Raw genomic sequence first — 21,161 nt, 5'->3', positions numbered from 1 at the left:
GTTTGTGGTTTTTTTTTTTTTTTTTTTTTTTTTTTTTTTTTACACGAGGAGGAATGCTTATCTCTATTGCAGAAAGTTTAATCATTTTTAGATTTTAACAAACTTTAAAATAGCACAGGATAAATACATACGCTTACTCTCAGACCTTTCCAAGTCTCTGGTCCTGGGCATTAAATTGTAGAAGCAGTGGGTACTCATCATCAACTTGGGTTTGCCCTCACACTGGGCGCTCATTTTGAGAGCAGTCTTTGGCAGAATAGGGTCTGGACGCTTACGTAATGGCTGTCTCCCAGCAGATCTTCCAGTAAAGACATTTAATGTTTTCCTTATTTTAACATATGCTTACTTATATAGATCACAACTGTATTTCTGAGCTAATAGAAAAATGGCTTGCCTCTCTAAACTTCCTAGAATTGCTTATTCCCAAGACATTTTTCAAAGTTAATCGATATGAACAAATGGTGAGACCTGTAGTGGCCATCTTCTGCTGTTAAACAAGTGGCTTGAAAGGAGGTCTTTTTAACAAGCTTGTCAGCTAGAAATGTGTGTAGAAACGTCCTAGCGTTTATTAGAATATATGTCTGGAAAATGCTGACTGTATAGGGCTGGTGTTGTTCTGTCTTGTTTTGTTTTTTCCTGGGGAAAACATTCACAATCTCCTTTTTAAAAGGTGTAATTAGAAAAACGGAGTAATTATGCTGTAGGTATAAGCATTTTAATATGCCGGATCTTTCTAATGGTAGTACAGTAATAGGAGGCTTGGCAAACTGTTTCCATATGGAGAATCCCATGACTTTGTAAAGTGAAAATCATCAAAACAAATGCATAGGGTCATGTGAATATTTAGAATGTAGAGGTATTCAGAATAGAGAGATATAGCTGTTCTGTTTGTGGTCATCTAGAAAAACACTTGTTATTTGAACAGGGTTTTATTTTTAGTAAATTTTGTGTACATTTTTATTATAAGCATGCATTTAGTGACTCTATTATATGTGAAGAGTGACTTGGAATGAGCAAATTCTGCTCTGCAGCGCTGCCTGAAGAGCCGTGCAGTACAGAAAGATTTCTGTTTTCTTCTGAATGATGCCCACCCCCTAGCCTTCATTCAAATCTGGGTGCTGATTGCTGCCGTGGCGGGAGGGCATAAAACCTCCTTGCCCAGGAAATCCTCTTGGCTGTTGGAGGGAGAGCTCATCCAGGGTCTCCCATCACATTTTTAAGTGATAGGAAGTAGCTTGTGACTTCTCACGCTGCTTCAGTGAAAGTTGTCCCTTTACATTCCTAACTATTTTAATAGTCATGCAGCTGAGGAGTTAATAGGGCTGGATAGGGCGCAAGGCTTGGTAAGCACGTGTAGCGCAAGCATCGCTGCAGATAACGTGCTCGGTCTTGACCTGCAACATACTGAACCTGTCTGCTAAGTAGAGATTGTCATTTGCCCCGAATTATGCACATCCCAAGTGATACAGCCAACCGCACATCAGAGACTGCCTAAGAGGAGCATGGTGGAGTAATTGTTGGTAATTTAACGATGTGAGCCAAACTGATCTGAACAAAAATTGTGAGGCTGAAAGGGACTCTAGAGTAACCCAGTACGTGTCCTGGCCTGTATGCCAACTTCCAGAAGAACATCGTTTGCTTAGGGGATCCCCTCACTAGATCTTCATTCTAAGCGTGAACTGGGAAGATGTTCATTTTCAAACCCGCTGCAACCCTCATTTATAATGAAACATCATTGAATTTGTTCATTCAACTTTAATTACTTGTGTAAATTACTTCTTAATTATTTTTCAATAAAAACAGGCCATGTAACTTTTAAGAATTAAAAAGACGCTTTGATTTTTTTTGATTTTTTTTTACTTGCCACTCCCCATGTAGGCTATGTGAACGCTATTATGTCTAGCACTGTGGTACGATGTAGATAAGCTGGAGGCAGTATTGCTGCAATTAATATTGTTAAGATACGAGGTCTCAGCGGAGCCAGTCCTACTGCTAGGGTTGCAGTGAATGATTCTGCATCCTGAGGGAAGTCTGCATAACATTATCTTAGAATTGAATGTGAATTCCCGCTATCGATCATTCGAGTCCATGTGCCTTTTGAGCTTCTTTATTTTGCTTCAGATGCTGGCATTAAAATGTCTTTTTGGATCCCCAAACACGAAGGCATGAATAACAGACCTGAATATATTCTACAAGCATACTTTTAAAATTACTTTCCTGTCCACCTGCCTGTTAGATTTTGCAGAAAATGAGAAAAAGATTGCTATGTCGGTGATACTTAGTTCTACTGAAGAAATAAAATATTAATTACACGATCAGATATGCAGGTTTTTAATTATCACTTGTCAGATCCTCCTGATTCCACCAGCTGTTTACCTAGGTTGTCTCTTGTGGATTTGGAGGTTACTCCTCCCCCCCAGCCCTCGCACAAGGTACACATTTTCCTAATGTTTTTCAAAGACTCTGGACCAGTAATGAACCAGCTCCTTCTCTTTTTTTACTCTGAAATAAAAGCTGCTGCATTAAGGTTTACCGCAGACCCCTCATCTCAGTTCTCCTCAAGAAAATGGTTGCAGTCAAGGAACAGCAGTGCTTAAAAGTTAAGAAAAGACGATTTGTTTCTAGGCAATTGCACATCCAAAAATCGCAGGCATCTGTACAGAAAAATCAAACTGACATTTAACAGTTCTTCTTAGGATTAATAATCATCGTAGTTATTTGGGAAGATCATTACACATCTTTTGGAAGTGATTTGCTGGGAAACAACAGCAAGAGTTGCGGCCAGGGAAAGAACTTGTTAAGCAATGAGATATTCTACAGAGCAAAATATGCCAGATCTAAAGGAGCAGAATAGATTTTAGGCACCAAAAGGAAATATTTATTTAGTAAACTCTGCAATCTCATTCCTAGATGTTTTTGGATCTGCTTTCTGTCTGCCCTTCCCTACCGGTCTCTATGTAAGGATTTTGAAAAATCTGGTTCTAGTTTACTTTATGTATTTCTAGTTTTTGTTCTGTTTAGCGTTGCTATTGGTGGGAATATAGCATGTTTTGGAAAACCACTGAACCTTGAACTCAGGCTTGAGCGGAAGAAAAATAATTTTCAAATATTCTGCTTTGAAAAATTTGTTAGCTGCTTAGCCTGTGTCCCACCCTCCTTTACTGACTCGGGATCTGAATTTATTTTCTTTTGAGAAATATTTATAGCTAGGATATACATTAGGGTTTAAACAAACAAACAAAAAAAAAAGAAAAGTGCGTGTGTGTATGCGTGTTTACTTTCTGTGTGCTTGTATGCAGAGATTCTGGAAGTACATTACACCACGGGAAGGTGGAATTTGCCAAGTTTAGGTCAAAACTTGAACTGAACTCATACTATATAGTTTTCTGTCTCCGCTGGTGCCTGTGGCCCACTTCTGGAGGTTTATGAGTTGGCTGAAGCCTTTGAGAATGAAACTCTGTTTTTTCAGGTCGAGCAGTAGACTCATGCTTTCAAATCCAGACATTTTTGGCTCAAGTCCTACAGATGTCAGTCCATTTCTGTAAAACAACTGAAGTGTTTTAATTGTAAATCTATCCCTTTCATGTAACTCAGCCCTAGAAATTTGGCCTAAGTTTGCCGAGAGTCTTTTCTGTTTGTCATGAACCCGGCTAAGTTAGGGGCAGTCTGGGTTTGAGTTACGAAAACGGAACGGCATGCATTTGCAGAGCATCTTGTTTGTGATTTCTGTATTCCTGTCCTAGCGGAAGGCAGCGGTCTGACCTGCAGCCAGGGGCCCTATGCTTAGCAAAGCATTTCCATAATGAGAAGAGAGTCCCTGCCCTAAAAAATACACGTGCTTAAGCATTTTTGCTTCATTTCTGCCAGAGCTGAGAAAGGACGCCTTTTCCACAATAACACAAATACACAGATGGACTCAAGGTGGCCAGGACTAGAAAAGTGGAGGGGCTATCGTTTCTAATGAATGGCGAATAGTTTTGCCCAAACACTTGGATTATTTGAGAAACAGTTGATGGTCCTGCTTGTTCCTGAGAATGCTGTATTCCTTACCATCTCAAGGCCATGGGACTAGTTCCTCACTATACCCGCTTTCAGCTGTATAAACCATTAAATTCCAGAAGCATTGGATTATGTAGCCAACAGGCAGGGTATCGCTAGACATGAGTCTGAACTGGAAATACTGTATATAATTATAATTAGTAAGATGACTGACATTGCAGTGTATTTTCTCCTTTCAGTGTAGCCTTCAGAACTGCTTCCATCAAAATACAGATGTTTCTTCTCAGTGTATGTTAGCCCAGCAAGTCTGGAATAATTTTGATTTTGCTGAAAATGCTGCTTCTTGGGTTGCTATACTTGGTAACTTGGTACAACCATGTATGAAAATGAGTGAATTTTTCTTTGGTACCCTACAGGTATCCATGGAGACACGAATCAGACACACATTGGCACAAATACGTATCTCACATCTTTACGTACAGGTAAGGGGAGCAGATAAAGTGTTTCTAACTGATAGTGGTTCTGTTACCTTAGGGCTTGTAGGTATTCTTCTACTTTACAGTCATTACTGTAAGGAATTTCTGACAACTCTGTTTCCCCACTAACGGTCTTTGTAACTACATCCCAAATGTAAATCTTTTTTGTAGGCAAAAAGCAAAAAGGGGGAATGACACAGGAAAAAAAAAAAGGCACTTTCATTGAAGATTTTAAGATGCTGAGTTACAGATCTGCAGGTGCTGTGCTGTCCCCAGTGCTCTGAACGCTGGAGATAATGCCATCTGGAGGAAGTTATTTGTTGGGACAGGACAGTGTTTTAAACTTTGAAGTCAGTAATAAACAAAGTGAAGCAGCTGGAATCTGGCAGAAGAAGAAACAAGCTGTTCGTAGCAACCCGTGCTATTGAAGGAATGAGAGCACTGCACTGGAGTGGGTTTCACATGTGCTTGGAAGTTTATTCTTGCTCCAGAAGTTAGCTGCTTCGGTTGTTACATTGGAGAGTTGATGGAGGGTTGCCGGGGATGATGGTTTTGAGATTTTAGGAAGTAATACATAGGTAATTACAGTAATTATGGTTCTGGTTTTACGCTCAGACAATCACCTGGGTCCTGATCCTTCAAACCCTTCCCTATTTATTGGCTTGAAGATAGCTCTTATCACTTACAAGATACAGGTCTGGTTTACCTCCGGATAAATTAAAAATAGAAGTTTTATTTAATGTATGGACACCAGCTTGAAGGAGTTAAAGCACGTGGTTTTTATTTGGCTTAAAAGTCAGACTTGTTTAGTCTTTTTATTTTGCCAAATAGAAAAATTCAAAAAGAAAGATTTAAACATTTTTCTTTGTTCTTATTGTTGCCATATGGTGTTAGAAACCAAACCTCCCTTCAGTGTGTTTAATTCCTTTTCCATTTGGCATACATTCGCGATGCACTCGTATATAGCATACTCTGTGTGTGACAGTACCTCTTAGAGAAAAACTCCCTTCACAGGTCACCGGATGGTTGACACACCATTAATTTTTATGCTTCTGTTAAACAAAGATCTGGAAATTTAGTACTGTATATTAATTTGTTATAGATTGCCAAGAACAGGAAAAATCTCTAATCTGAAATCTGACCTTTTCCATCAGCGGGTCACCAAGATGTTTTCAGGAACTGTTAAATTTCTACCAGTCGAGGACCCTTACACACTTATTAAGAGTGTCATTTTTTACAGTTTATATGAACGTGTGCTCTTTGATGGTGACAATGGGTTTGGAGAACTGGAGGTCACCTCAGGTCACACGTTCCCTTTATTGGATTTTAACAAGGAAAATTGTTATAAATACATCTAAGTACATGATTACAAAATTGTACTGACTACTTCCAGAGCCTCTAAACAGGGGAAAAGCTGTGGAGATTACCTGCCTTCCTGCCCTGCGCTGCTTTGTACATGGAGGAATTTTCCATTCCATTTTTGTGGCATATCAGAATATTATAAACACCATTGCAATCTGCATACTTGTGGCAGTGAAGAGCTCAGTGTTTAAGGGGAAACCATCTTAGTATTGTCTGTGATGGGGGAGGAAATAAAATGGAATATCCATTGTTAACAAAGGAGCTGGCCAGGAACTATACAAGCGCTATTGCTGGTCTGCAGCAAAAGGCAGACACAGACATCAGTAAGTAACACATATATGTGCAGGAATCCAAGCATTTAAACCTCTGTGCTTGTATTTGTGTATTTAGTCACATACCCATCCCTATATGTATATACGAATGTGTTTTATGCACTGTGCATGCACAAGGTTCGATTAAGCAAAAGGTAATAAGGATAAAGCATGTGTGAGAGTAACTTAGTGGTTGCATCTTTGGGCCAACGTAACGTTTCAGGACTAGCAGCTTTCTGTCCTGGAAAGTTACAGTCATGGAGCAGAAATAGGATATCCGTAGGGTTTTTACAGTTAAAATGCTGAAAATCCAGCTTCTGTGTTCTCTGCTTGCATCTGACAAAGTCAAAGACTTCAGTTTTCTGTCATTAAAAAAATAAATGTTTGCTTAGGGTCTTTTAAGCTTATCTTTAAGGATATTTAGGTAACTTGGGACCTGGTAACTTCTCTGTTGAGCAAGTAGATGGAATTATTCTTTTAATTTTTCTGTCCTTCTAGTGTTTTATATCTATCATAAAATTGAACTATACATTGTCTGTAAAATATATTAGCGTATGTGTTAGGAAGAATGTAGAGACTAATACGATACTTTCTTTTAGCACCCCAGAATCAAATACTTGGGAAGTTACTACAGAGCCTTAGGATAAGGGAATATTCTTTTTTTTTCACCTCTGTTTTTTCTTTTTTCTTTTTTTCTTTTTTTTAACAAACCTGAAAACAGCTGTTGAAACAATGACATCATGGAATGTGACACGACTGTGGAAATTATTAACAAAGTCAAGCTTTGAAAGCATCAAACTACATATAGTGTTGGCGAGTTGCTTTAGCGTCTAGGATGATTTACAAAGTTTCCTCGGGCATTACACATTCACGTCTTTACTGTGTGTCGGCTTCACGTCTAAGCAAATAAACGCTTTGCTTTTCTCCACTTGCCCTTCTGAATAACCTATTTTTATCACGCAAACACGGCTACAGACTAAGCTCGTGGAAGTACTTCTGGAAAAACAAAACACGTATGTTGCTTGCGTATCTTTGTGGTGTTACCATAAATGCGCTTTTGAGTCTTGTTTGGAAGATGTAGAATTTCTCATGTCTTCTTACGGCTCGCGTGTTAGGTTTGCTCAGGCCCGTGCCAACCCAAACTTTGGCAGCTGTGCTTTGTAGAGGGATTTGGGCTGGGGGTGACGAAGGCTGTCCACCTAGTGAGGTTAGTCTAGTGGATCTATGGACGTTGCTTCTTGCAGTGTGCGTGAGCAGCCGTGGCAGGCTGGTGACGTGTTGATTCCCCGGGGACACAAAAAATGCTGCTGTGCTCTTGCCACCTCCCCAGAGCCCTGCCTTCCTGTGGGCCAGGAGGCTCGGCTGGCACCAGTTGCGCCATGGACTGGCTTTACTGTCTTTGGCCTTGTTCATGTTTGATTTCCTAGGCTGCTGGCTGCCATTCTAGCATGAAAAACGCCAGATGAAATTTTATTTTAGCAGTGGGTTTTTTTTGTTTTAATTAGGCATTTGAAGCATGCTTTGCTACAAGTCAGATGAAAGCAGATTACTACTACAGTGACATAGTAGATAATTAACTGGGGTGAAAGGAAGCCTAACTTCTTGGTTTTATTGGGAAAATAGTGTTTTAATTGCCCAGTCTATCACAGAGGAAGGGAGATTTGTTATAGCTTATTGGAATAAGAACAAACTCCAAGAGAGCCTTTGCTGTTGTACACAGACTCGTGTATGTTTGTTTTGCTTGTAGCTGCTGCACTTAAAATAAATGTCCCAAGGACAACTGGAATCTCAAAATGCCCTTTAAGTAATTTGTGAATGTGGTGTGATTCATCCAGTGCCATTTCTCCTGTCCCCCTTCGTTCCATATCTGTAGCCTGATTCACATCTTGTTCCCCCTGCTCCATGAATTGATTTATCTCGTCTCCTTCCTCTGGCTAAATGTAGTAACTCTTGCCTGTGACCCTTCTCCCTTCCCATCTCTGCTATCTGGCTACAGGTTGTCTTCTACCCCTCCAGTGGTTTCCAGACAAGGGGACTTTTTGGCACTGCCATCATCTTTCACAGCTGCTCAGCAGCCAGTGCTGCTGGAAACTCTGGGGGACGTGTCCCTCTCCCACGTTTTGCAGGGTCAGATCACAAGGATGGTAAGTGGCAAGGTGCCATCTCGGACTTGCTGGAAGACGAGCGTGGCTTGTAAAGTCCTGCAAATCACATCTGCAGGGGGAGGCTGTGTACATTTTCTCTGGAGACTGTCAGAGGGTGAAAGAAGGGAGATAAACCACAAAAGAGTAGCAAGAAGGACCCTTAACAAGTCAGGGAGATGGTTTGGAGATGGGAAGGAGCCCAGCTAGCTCAATCGGTAGAGCATGGGACTCTTAATCCCAGTGTTGTGGGTTTGAGCCCCACGTTGGGTGCATCAGTTTGTCCAGAGGAGAGCAACCAAGTTGGTGAGGGGTCTGGAACACAAGTCATATGAGGAGGAGCTGAGGGAACTGGGGTTATTTAGTCTGGAGAAGAGGAGGCTGAGGGGTGACCTGATCGCCCTCTACAACTACCTGAAAGGAGGCTGTAGTCAGGTGGGGGTCGGCCTCTTCTCCCTGGTAACAGATGATAGGACGAGGGGGAATGGCTTGAAGCTGCGCCAGGGCAGGTTTAGGCTGGACATTAGGAAAAACTTCTTCACCGAAAGGGTTGTCAGGCATCTGGAATGGGAGGTGGTAGAGTCCCCATCCCTGGAGGTATTTAAAAGGATAGATGAGGTGCTTAGGGACACGGTTTAATGGTGGGATGTCAGGGTTAGGTTAAAGGTTGGACTCGATGATCTCAAAGGTCTTTTCCAACCAAAGTGATTCTATGATTCTAAAACAACTTCTCATTTGTGTTTTGGGTGACTGAAGCATTGACAGGGTGGTTTTCTCCATAGGACTTGTAGCCAATGGCTTCAACTTGGATTGCTTTGCTTTTTATGATCGCGTATATAAATGTGATATTGAACAACCTGAATGTTTTCTAAGGGTTTGATGCAAACAGACATACACATAGAGATGGAGTTTAGAAATAACTGTTAGTGCCTGCGTATCTCAATTAATTTCTGTGGAAAACACCAGTATGCATATTTGAAATTGTTCTATGGGAGATTATATATGCACACGTGTGTGTGTATGTATGGTGTATCTGTATGTAAATACAACCCAATGTATATATGCACAGAAATTCATCCCTTTGTTACCTGATAAAGAGAACTCTGATGGCTCAGACAGCACTCTGAATGCCTCAGAACCGTGGGCAGTAAGGCTGGCTGTGTCGTTGTATTCCCATGGAGTGATGCAATATGGAGATGACTTCAGTACGGTTTAGTTGTTTGCCACAGACAGCAAATAATGCATTTTGTTCTGCTTTTAAAATTTATTTTAGGAGAGGATGCTGCCTCGCATTTAAATTCACATCTTCCTGCAGCAAAGGTGTCAGTGAAGCTGCCTTCCATGAACACAGACAACCAAACACAAAGTACGAGTAGTATACACGGCGACTCAGATTCTTCAGGGACAGATACGTTTTAAAGCTTATGGCCTTCTATGACAGTCGCTGTCTGAAGATTTTGCTGTCGGTGCATTTGTCCGCCTAGCGTGATCGTCTGGAAGTTTCATCAAAATACTGGTCTTTCAGTACTGTTTATTTTCTACTACTTTTCTTACAATTTTGGTATGATTATACATTTAGACAATGATGCTGTTCGTGAATATCTCAAATATTTCTAAGCAAATAAAATGCAATTCTTTCAGAACCGTCGTGAGTTTAAGTCAATAAAGGTGAAGGCTGTTTATTTATTGTATGAACATGGAAGTGATTGGTATTAAAATCCATGGCAAAAGTCTCCTTGCTGATGGAAAAAAATGCTTGGCTCAATATAACATCACTCCCGTTGAAATGTGGAGCCAGAGGAAAATATATTTGAAACAAAAGTGTGCAAGAAAATTGTGTTCCTAGGTATCTTCAGAGTTTGTTCATCCTTAGAAGGCTGCTGTCACAAGACAGTGATTCAAAATCGTACATAAAAGAGACCATTAGAGTTTGTGCTGTTATGAGGAATTTCATTTTTTAGAATGACAAGAATTTTTCAGCATTTTGCTGTTTGTTTCCCTAAAGGTTTTTTCCCATCTTGAAGCATGGCTGAATGAGAGATTGTGTGGGTGAGGTTATTTATTTACATTTTAAAATGTAAATTTCTCCTTCTCATCAGGCAGAGCTAGTTGCTGCAGTCTCAGCCCTTCAGAAGCCTGATAATCTCTAGTCAGAAATACCAGAGTAATGAGTGACAGCAGGAGTGCATGAACGTATTGCCACCCTCCCAGGGACTGCTCCATTTTTTTATTGCCTCAACCGGGACAACGTGGTCGATCCAGCAGTGACTGGGGAGGAAGGGAGGATCGTCTGCCCCAAGCAAAATAAAAAAAATTGGAATTCAGACATGTTCCAGTAGGAACACTAGGAAGGAAGCTCTTCTCCAAGCAGGGCAAACAAGCTTTTGGTCCATTCCTCATCCAGGTTGAGCTTTTCATGGGCTATCTGTGGAAAAGAGGAGATACTGTGGCTCTTTCGAAGCCATGGGACATGAAGGCATCTCTCCAAAGCTAGAAAAAAAACTACTCCTTTTGGTTTGACTTGCACCTCGTTGTGACACTGGAGCATATGACTTCATCTGCACAGCTTCACTGCATCGCTTAATGAGAGGCACTTTGTTGTTGCAGACACCCATAACAGTGAACGCTTCCCACTGCTCTTCATTTTATGGAGCCTGCACTGCATTTCATCTCCCCTTAGCAGCAAAAGATTAGAAGTTCCTCTTGGTTTTATTTTGATCTCATTGATCACAAGGTTCAGTTGATTTGCTGCAGTATCTGCAAGGGTAAATGGAAAAAGAGAGCTTCAGCTGTTCAAGGTGGGTAATACCCAGGGGATTCAACTTTAAAGGGCGTCTCTTTAGCGTCTGATAGAGTTGATTTCTTGTCTGTCTTGACATGCAAATAGTGGGTTTGGGTGAGGAGTAAGAGCGTGGCAGGCTTCATGCAAAATGCATCGTCGCTTTAAAAAAAAGAAAAGGTACACATGAGAGCGTGTTACTGGGAGCTGGTTTTCAGCCTGTGATGCCACGAACGTTGTCTCCCGTGGTAAAGCTGCTTCCAGGCGTTCTTAGACCGTGACAAACCACCAGGAGCAGAGACTGTGCTGACACTGCTGTCTGCGGAACTGTGCTATACATCGGACTATTGACACTATCAAGGTTTTAAAAAACGATTTTGGCAGCCTTTTTTGGGAAGGTGGAGACATTCTTTTGCCCTGCAGCAGGGGCATCAAGCGGTTGCGCTGGAACAGCTGACAGCAGGGTAATGAAATGCAGCAGAGAGGGCAAGAGCTGCTTAAACCAGCTTTCCTGCAAGAGAAAACCTTCATGGAAGCATGTTCCAGGTGCCCTGCCAAACTGCTAGGCTGTTAAGGCTGCTAATATATCATTTAGTTCCCTTTGTTACAGCTTAAAAAGCGCATGAGCCGTCCTGTTCTTGCGCCCAGAGCTGTAGGCCTGGATCAGGACTGCGCTTTGCTAAACAACGTGCGGAAATGGAGGGGAGAGCACGCAGACAGCTGAGAAACCACGGGTGAGATGGGAGACAGCAGGCGGATACGCAGGCAAGGAGAGGAGGAGACCGCCCAGGCCAGCGGGAGAGGCTCTTTTCCCATCGTACCAGGAAGATAATTGCGCCAGGTTTTACTGTCTGCAGGGCTGAGCACTGCACGTTTTGCTTTAATTCTCTTATTTTTCTCTTCTTGGGAACAAATGCATTTATATCAAAGGTGGTGTCGTTGTCATTGACTGAATCCTGTAGAAATGAGCTGTGGTTGTAGGAAAACGTGTCAGAAAACACTCAGTGAAGACCATTTTCAATCTGTTTTGAAAATTCCCCATGGAGTTACATTCTCTCCCAACTCAAGGTGACTGATAAATCTTTCTGAAAGGTTCTGGGTGCCTGGCACTGTGCTTCAAAGATCTGCTGCTGGTGGGGATTACCCTGCGGCAGCGGGATGTGCCAACGTTCATCCCCACTGCTGCCTCCACTCTTCCCATTCAAAGAGAATTTTGGAGAGGTGAGGAACAGGCAAACTATTTGCTTTTCCTTCCCCAAAGCTTTCCCAAAACAAAGTATCCTACCACATAAACATAAGTGGACCTCTGTAAATCTGGCACCCCGTGCATAGATTTTATTACAAGTATTTATATTCCTAGGAAAAGCTATAGGCTGCATGGGGGAGTAGGGTTTTTTGCTTTGGTTTTAATCAGAGTCTCCATTTTTCCTTTTAAATGGAAAAAAAGAAAAGGAAAAAGTATCTTCTAGAAATTTATCTATTTCTTACTTTTGGATTCAAGTTTTGTATTTCAGATTCCTGTAAATAGTTTTCCGGAGTTCGAAATGGTAAGCACATGTTCTGTGAACACAGCCAAGCCGTGATAAGGAATTCGTCTGTCTGCGTCTCCAAGTTCCATTTTGTTTCTACAGCTTTTATGATTGAAAATGCACATTTCTCATGGGCACTCACAGAACTGAAACAGCATGATTTGCAAGCTTGCTAAATGGATTTCTTCCAAGCAAGTCATTGGGGTATGTCATCAAAGCTTAACAGCATCAAATAGAATTCCATCTAGGAAAAGTATTAAAAAACCACCTCTATACAGCTATATTTTTCAGTTAATTCTCAGCAGCAGAGAGGCGGGGGGGAGAAAGTAGGGGGGTGTTATTGGATTTCAGGATTGTAGTGTGGAAACCAAAACCCTGGCTTTATTTTTTGGTTCGACTAAATTCCTGGTGAAGCTTGCTCGTGTCTTACATTAGGCAAGTGCTAGAACGAGGGTATTTGTTTGTGGACTGGACTTGCAGTCTATGAAAAGTGCAAAACCGAAATGTCAGAAGCGTTTACGTTTGCAGAACATCTTTTTCTGACTTTGATAAGTCAAATCTGGCCGTTTGGAAGTGAGGTGCTCAAAATCCAGTGTGTTGGGTTTTTTTCTCCTCCTCTCCCTCTCCCTGAAGGAAAAAGAGAGATGCCGGACGGTGAGGGTGGTAGCAATACAGAGACTGGGTGGATCTGCGGGGATGTGTTGCAATTCCTGGCACAGGCGGGGATCCTCGCTCCCAGGCCAGCTCGGGCTCTCGGGACCGGACTCCAGCCATAAGCCGGAGGAAATTCGTCTGATGCCAGTGTCAGCCTTCCCCCTTCTGTGGAGTTATCTCGGTTTTCAGTAGAGGAAGCAGAAAATTTCATGTGCGCGCTTAATCTTATCTGAATTGGGGGAAATTGGATAAAGTGAGGTTTTTTGTTATTCCTGTTCACCTTCCTAGCTCAGAGATGGAAGTTGTCAAAATGAGCTGCTAAGAACATAAGCTAACCTTCCAAGGTGCTTTACAAATCACTGCAGGATAACGTTTCTGTCCTGACTGGGTAAAGATGTATGTGCCAACCTCCTCCCAGTGAATTGAGTACTCAGATGTTTGAAATTACACATGTGCAAAAACGTGCTGGATCCCAGACTGAAATGGAGCCGTGTAAGAGCTGGAACCCTGCAGCTGTTTAACAAAAGTTTAAGACAGAAAGGCAGGAGGATTGCGTCCTGTGGAATTGCTACGACATGAGAAGTTCATCCTTTCTATAGGTGTCCAACGGTGTGTGTGGGACTGAAAGCTATTGTATAAACATCGTGATACTTGTGCTGCTTGGCAGGTGTGTTCCTATGGAGCTCTCTCTTATTTTTTTTTCTCCCCTTCTTCTGCTGCACTCCTGATTTAGACACATGTCTTTAAAAGTTGTCTCTAAAATATTCATTATTGTGATTGTGCGTTGATACCGCCCCCAACCTTCCAGAGCTTGGATGTGATTTTGCTTCTTTGATCCTGCAGATCTGGCCAGATCATTTATCCAAATCTTGATGTTATGGTGTCCTTGAGCCAGGTGAGGGAATTACAACAGAAGCTTTTTTCTAGAAATCTCAAAAAAATTTTTGAAATCTCACTACGGTGATGTGGCCAGCTGAGCAGAGCCTATAATAATGCCCTGGGCCCTGCTCCTGCGATGGCAATAATAATACAAACCCGCAATCCTGTGTCCATATCTACAGCTTTTGTTGTATTTTGGGTAGAAGGTGAAACCCACTTTTGCCTTTTGCTCTCTGCCTTTAGAGGTGAGTGCAGAAAGTGGCCTCTTATAGTTCAGGGTTTTTTTTTTTTTTCTTCCTTATACATCGCCTCATATTTAAGTTAAAAACCAGAAGGTAAGAGAAAAGTCAAATCAGGATTGTAATTGGGAGCCTGTGAGGCACCTTGTTCATGGAGGAGGTCACTCCCCAATATTTCCAGTCCAAGAAAGGGCTGTTTGGGGAAGAGGTACTTTTTCACCTCTCTGTAGAACTTGCTTGGGGCGGAGAAGCATCGTCGTTCTGATCAGACTTCACCCCCAAGGCCTGTAGGTCTTCCTGGTTGGTGGGTCCTGCACTGAAGCTGTTGAGTACTTTGAAGGGGTACAAGAAGCCCCTGATATGGCTTGAACTAAAAGCCAGTGGGGTTCTTGCCTGTGTAATTGCCACTGTCTAGGGCAGTTCTTGGGAAAATAGTTGGGGAAAAAGACAGATGCAAAAATCAGTCATCTGAGGTGTTGAGTGGGTGCTGAGCAAAGAACTTGACTAAAACTCCAAAAACTAAAGCCAAATAGAATCACAGAATGCTTTAGGTGGGAAGGGACCTTTAGAGGTCACCCAGCCCAACCCCGCTGCAGGAGCAGGGACACCTTTAACCAGATCAGGTTGCTCAGAGCCCCGTCCAACCTGGCCTTGAATGTTCCCAGGGACGGGGCCTCCACCACCTCTCTGGGCAACCCCTGCCAGTGTTTCCCCACCCTCATTGTAAACAATTTCTTCCTTAGATCCAGTCTAAACCTACCCTGCTTCAGTTTAAAACCATCCCCCCTTGTCCTCTCACAGCTGGCCCTGCTCCCCCCCTTCCCCCTGGGCCCCCTTAAAGCCTTCACCGGCCACACTCAGCTCTGCCCGCAGCCTTCTCTTCTCCAGGCTGAACACCCCCAACTCTCCCAGCCTGGCCTCATAGCAGAGGGGCTCCAGCCCTCGGAGCATTTTAGTAGCCCTCCTCTGGCCCTGCTCCAACAGGTCCATGTCCTTGGAAAGTAGCAATCCTGCTTTTGCTGTCTCCTTTGCCGATGAGCTGGAAGCCCGGGCAGCTGCTGGGATGGAGGTTGGGGAGGAAGGGGGTGACCGCTGCAGCAGCAGGCAGGGCACTCCCAGCAGTGCTGGTCTTCACCCTGCCTGGCAAGGCAGCAGCTCTGACTCTTTGGACCCTCCCTCAGCCCTGTCTTTTCATGGCAGGAGTGCCCAGCCCTGCAAATTAGGGTTGCTAACGTTTCATTTTGCCTTGAGCTGGCTGCAGGCAGAGCCCCCTGTGCAGGGACATGCTGCCGTTGTATCGCTGGGGTTGTTCCCTGCTCCGTCCCAGCACACTGATTTCTTAACTGTCAGCTGAAAACATCTCCCCTGGTTGGTGTCTGTTCCTTAATATACGTACAGTTGTGCTTCCCCTGCAGCCTGTTATCACCTGGATAGCCAACTGTTTGATCACCATGTAAAAATCTGGCCACGGAAATGACGACTTAGAGCTTATTTTTAATGGATTCTGGGAGATGCTTCTTGCAGCGACTGGGTGTTTTGCTGGGTGAGTGGCATCCTGTCATTTTTTTTTTCCCCTCTTCTTTTTATTCTCACAGTCTTGCAAACCGTGCTCTTCGTGCGTGATGTGCCCTTGGAGAAGGGCATTCAGCATCCTGCATCTGCCGCGTAAATACCGCCTTCCCTGCCATGCTGCAGGGCCGTGGCTCCTTCCCCGCTGCGTTCCCTTAATCGGCACCTATGGCAAAGCAGCAGGCACCGAGCCACGGATCAAACCTGGTCCTTGCTGCGAAACCCAGCACCTGCTTAACTAGCACTTACAGCTGTTAATGCCGGTCGTGTAATGCAGCTTTCTAGGCAGTACGGTGCCAGGTGCTGTAGAGTAAGGGATTCCTCTGGCCGATAAGCTTTGCCGCTCAAGACTGAGGAGGTTTTCCCGTTCTGCGCTCGGGCTGCTGTGCCAGTGCCTCTTTTGATGCCAAACTTTCACCGGCTGACTCTGTTTTGCTTTGTTTTGCTTCCCCAGATCGATTAACTAAAGCCATCTTTGCAATAAGGTTTTGGTTTGTTTTTTTTTTTTAAAGCAGTCGCACTCTTGCCTCCTCTAATTGCGATAAGGATGTTGTTCAGGGCAGGGGATGCCAGTGCTTTTGTTTAGGTTCTTACAGACCTTTATAGGGACAGTAGTGGCTGGTTTCTGCAAGTCCTGCTACAACCAGGAGGGTGCAGAGGGGTGAGATGGAGACCACACCACGAAGAGCCATCCTTACGGAAAACAAAGAGCAGGAGCATGGGTCGGAGGGTGGCAGATCCCTCTTCGGGCTTGTAGGAATGGTTTTGCGTCATCTTGTACTGTTTGACAGGTAAGGATCCTTTGGGGAGGAACATTTTTTTTCTCTGCACTGGGCCAATAAATAACAGCAAAGAACTGCTCGCAGGTAAGGATCCTTTGGGGAGGAACATTTTTTTCTCTGCGCTGGGCCAATAAATAACAGCAAAGAACTGCTCATCCCGGCCTACCTGGGCTATTTTTGTTGCTGTCTTAATTGCTTTGTTCTCACAACCCACACTCAATCATTTCAGAAAATCAGAGCCTTGAACTTCATTCCAGGATCTTGAGGAAATCTCGCGTCTCCCTACCATTTCCCAGCCTCTCTCATTTACGAGAACAAACCCTCTCTCTCCCCACCTAATGTAGTCTGAATTTCCTCAGGGATTATCTAAACAGAGCCCTCGTGATCCGTTTCTCTCAACCCCTCTGCAAATAGGAAAGCATAAATCACGGGTCCCTACAAATAAACACAACTGGCAAGATGTTATTTTCCCCTGTCTGAAGTAACACCAGTTCTTTAATCTGCCGCCTCCTGGAAGCGTGTCTGTTCGGAGGAAGTACAACCATTACAACGTATACACGATGTTCTTCTGCCACTTCTCCCTGCAAACTGTAACGGGAACCCCACGCCAGAAACATTGAAAGAAATGCGGCCAAGTGAATACCCCTTGCTGCTTTCACTTCTCTTCTTCAGCTTGGCTCTGAAAGCAGAAAGCATTTCTGCTCTTAAGGAAAGGAACAACCAGCTAAGAAAGGGAAGATCCTGACCGCGAAATCCTGCTGCAGCTTAATTCTCAGACTTGTGACTTCCAGTCAAGCGTCGAGATATAGTTGGGCGGGCTAAGGGGCCTGTGTTGAGACATCATTAATTCTGAAAATATTCTTTGTAAGCTGAAGAAAGGGTGAGTTCTTGCCGTAACGAAAACAACTCCGAGCTGAACACTTCAAAATGCTACAAAAACTGGAGATGTTTTTACAGTTAAACCTCGTCTGGAGTTCATTTAAAATAATCGTGTTTACATGGGGGTGAATTAGTGCGCTGAGCTCTGCCAACGCCTCGCTGTAGTTAAAAGTACACGGACAGGGAGTGCCCACGGCCACTGCAGTGGGGGGGGGGGGGGGGGGGGGGGGGGGAGCCAAAATCACTTTAATCAGCCATGAACCTTGTAGGAATATTCCAGGGGGAATAAGCGCTGGGTCCATGATTTGCCTTTCATTGCAAACCAGCCAATTCTGTGTATGCACAAGGTAAGCCTTTACACAGGTCCTATTGCTGTATCTCTGCTGAGGGTGGGATTCAGTTTGCTGGGCAATGAAGATGTCCACGTCTCTGCTAGCCCTCTGCACCTCCTGATGGTTTTTGGAACAAGCCCTCTAGGATGCAAGTCATCTCTGCTCTTGGAAACACCTCCTTTGGGGTAAGGCGGGTCTTTCCCTTCAGCGGCCCTGGATGGCCGGGACCAGGGGGTGGTAGAGATGAACCCACCCCAAGGGTCATTTTCCAACAGCACTGTTGACCTGAGAGCCTCCAAATGAGCAGACCTCATCCTCTAACCTTTCTTTGAGTAGTCTTGGCTGCTAAACGTGTATTTGGAGTTAGCAGTGACCTGGATGGGTCCCTGCAAATGTTTCCCTGTCCCACCCTTCAGTTCAGCTACTCCTATTTTAAGGGCTGCCTGCCTGAGAGTAAAATGGACTTCTGAGAAGGGTTTTGCATCTGATACGCATGTGTAATACCTGGGAATGTCTCTGGCACATCCATGCTGTGTGGTCCTTCCAGGGGCCTGAGAAAGCGTTTCTCTCACTAAAATTTTGCGTGGCAGGCTTACTTCCCAGCTAAGGTCTGTGAGCAATTGCAGAGAGCAAAGCTTTTTGGTTTTGCTTTGATGGTCAAAAATGCAGTTGCTTTGAGTGTCGGCTGACAGGAGAAGGAGCTTTATTTCAAGCAGCCTCTGCTGTTTTCAGTTAATTGAAGCTCGCAGTTGTTGGAAGCCACCTCCTGACCCTCTGCTCGTCTCCTATCTCCGTCTGTTGCTATCGAGCTGTTACTGGAGATGCCGTTCCTGCCTGGGCTCTCAGCCTGCTCCTGGAGATGCTGTTCCTGCTCAGCCTGGCCCCGGCAGACTGGACCTGTCCTTGCCAGGCTGTGTGTCAGCGGGGACGTGTGGCCTGGCAGCTGCTCCGTGCTGGGAACTTGGTTGTTGCCGTCCTCCTTGTTATTGCACCCGGGGCTGGCCAGGAAACGTCAGCCACGGGGCTGCCCGCTCGGGCTTTGCTCAACCGCCCGCATCGCCGCATCCCTGCACCCTGAAGAGAAAGGCAGGTCTAGGGAAAAAGGGAGACGACAAGAAGCAGGGTTACAAATCATTGCCAGGAAGGTGGAAAGCAGATAAGGACGGGCAGGGGATATGTGTGGGCAGCAGATGGGCTCCGTCCTGGGTGCTCACTGGGTTTGGGACTGGATCCCTATGACCGTGAGATGTTTTTCTCTGAGTGGAACTAGGCTGGAGGTATCTTGATGAGATCAAAGGGAGATAATTTTATTACAGTGGCCTGCAAGTTCTTTTTTTTGTGAGTATTACTGCTGCTTAATGTAGGGGATCAAATTCTGAGCTGATATAAACCTGCACGTAGCTCCATTGACTTTTATGGCACCAGAGCCATTTCCTGCATCTCCTGATTTCCTGGGTCTGCGCTAGCGCCCTGCACGGACGGTTCCCAAGCTCTTGTCTGCGGGCAGCTGGAGTCCCAGCCATGGGTACGCGGCCCTCAGCTGGGTGCTTGCAATCTTCTCCAGAGCATCTTCCATTAAAGACTTTGTAATTAGGCTGCCTGGTATTCCACAGTAAGTTCCATGTGCTGACAGCAGTCTGTGGTCCAAAAGCTACAGACGTCACTGCTCTAAACATTCCCTCGCTAATTCATTAGCTTTTAATTTGTGTAAATAAAGATTCTCATTATTATGGTTTTTTTTTTGGCACTTGTGGGGCCGGGAAAGCTCTTTGCCAGCAGCTTTGCCCAGAGGTTTTGTTTCTCCAGATAACAAATCTTGGGACCAGCAGCTGAACCAGGACACGCTGCCATTTTAATGAACTGTAAATTTAGAGCATCTTAGCACACTTGGGAAAAGTATAAATCCTGATATAAATGCTGATTTCTTTTTTGTTTGTTTCAGAAGTGAACAAGTAGCCAACCATTAGGGTTTTTTTCATCAGTGACAGGCTAATTGCTTCAAAATGGGGCCCTGCACTATGTTGAGTGCTGCGATGTGGGATCGGCCGGGACATCTGTTCCTGAAGAACGCCGCGTAGGAACATCGCTCCTAAACAGAGATAAGCCGGTTCGAACAGGATATGAGGGAACCTTGCGAAGCTGAGAAAATCACTGTCACGACAGCTGTAAAACCAAAAACCTCTTGGAAACGCAGCCTGGGAAACGCTGCTCTTAAACAGAAGCAGGGAAAAACTGGTCTGGGTTCCTAGGGAGGGCTCTGTGTTCTCCTGCAAAGCCTTTCCCGGCACTGAAATGCTCCTTCCCCGGTCCTGTCCACAAAAGCAATTCACAGGCTGCGAGATGGCTCGGGCAGCCAGTTCTGACACGAGGTAATCAGCTGGAAATTCAGGTAATTTTCAGCAAATGTGGGGCTGTTGTCACAGATTTTGTTTTTTCTGCACTGGGGGCATCTGCTGGTGGCCACCACCAGAAATGCAACACAAAATGAGATGGATGCAGTACAGCCGGTAGGCTTCATCTGTTATTTTTACAGCTATTTTGGTACCTTGCTAGGTATCTTTGCTAGAGAAAAGGTTGTTCTGGGTTGTTTTTTTTTAAAGGTGTTTGGTGTAATGGGGATTTTTAGCTGGGATACTTAACTTTTGCATGGCAAATGGAACATCTAAGGAAAACGGTGCTCAGAAATCGGATAGCTTAAGGGGTGCAAAAACTCTTGCAGCAAGGAATAAATAAGAATAAAGGTAAGGCACACATTCCTGATGCAGCCCAAAAGTGCCTGATCGAGTGTTTTTTTACCGTGACTTTGTCCTTGGGAGTGTTTGAATTGTCTGGGCTGCTGCCAGTAAACCTGACACAGTATCCACACAAAATGGAAAATATTGATGTGCAAAGGTGTTGAGCGACTTGACAGAAGCTCTGAAAGGAGCAGGGCCGGGGACGAGCTTAGAAACATGAAAGTATTTTGGATTACTGCGCCCAAGCCTCAATTTCCCAAGATATTTAAACCACATGCCTACATTTAAGCATATGAATACTTCTGCCGGCTTCAGTGAGACCCTTCTCTTGGGTAAATTTAGGCGTAGGCTCAGATGTCTCACTGCATGAGAAACGTAGGACTCCGCGTGCTTCCTCCTCAGAGCCCAAATATAACGACTCCGAGTAAATCCCAGTTGAGTACCTAAAGCAGACGAGTGCAAAGAACACTGTGATAAATCCTCTACCCGTTCTTA

At 44.2% G+C, this 21,161-nt stretch overlaps 1 protein-coding gene and 1 non-coding gene across 2 annotated transcripts in view; both read left to right on the top strand.

The window, feature by feature from the left end:
- KIAA0586 (KIAA0586 ortholog) overlaps positions 1 to 10,463 on the top strand; it is an 81,842-nt gene extending 71,379 nt beyond the window's left edge. The window contains exons 31-33 of the mRNA XM_035894345.1: positions 4,416 to 4,481; positions 9,563 to 9,813; positions 10,389 to 10,463. Coding sequence (XP_035750238.1) covers positions 4,416 to 4,481; positions 9,563 to 9,708 — 212 coding nt within the window. The 3' untranslated portion in view covers positions 9,709 to 9,813; positions 10,389 to 10,463. The remainder of the gene's footprint in view (positions 1 to 4,415; positions 4,482 to 9,562; positions 9,814 to 10,388) is intronic.
- On the top strand, positions 8,490 to 8,562 carry TRNAK-CUU. Its single transcript has one exon. It is a non-coding gene; the product is annotated as a tRNA-Lys (tRNA).
- Positions 10,464 to 21,161: the final 10,698 nt, after the last annotated feature.

This window comes from Egretta garzetta, unplaced genomic scaffold (assembly GCF_000687185.1).
Source record: "Egretta garzetta isolate BGI_Z169 unplaced genomic scaffold, ASM68718v1 scaffold485, whole genome shotgun sequence".
In the NCBI taxonomy this organism is placed as follows: Eukaryota; Metazoa; Chordata; class Aves; order Pelecaniformes; family Ardeidae; genus Egretta; species Egretta garzetta.
The sequence above is the reverse complement of the archived record's forward strand: the minus strand, read 5'-3'. Positions and strand labels throughout refer to the sequence as shown.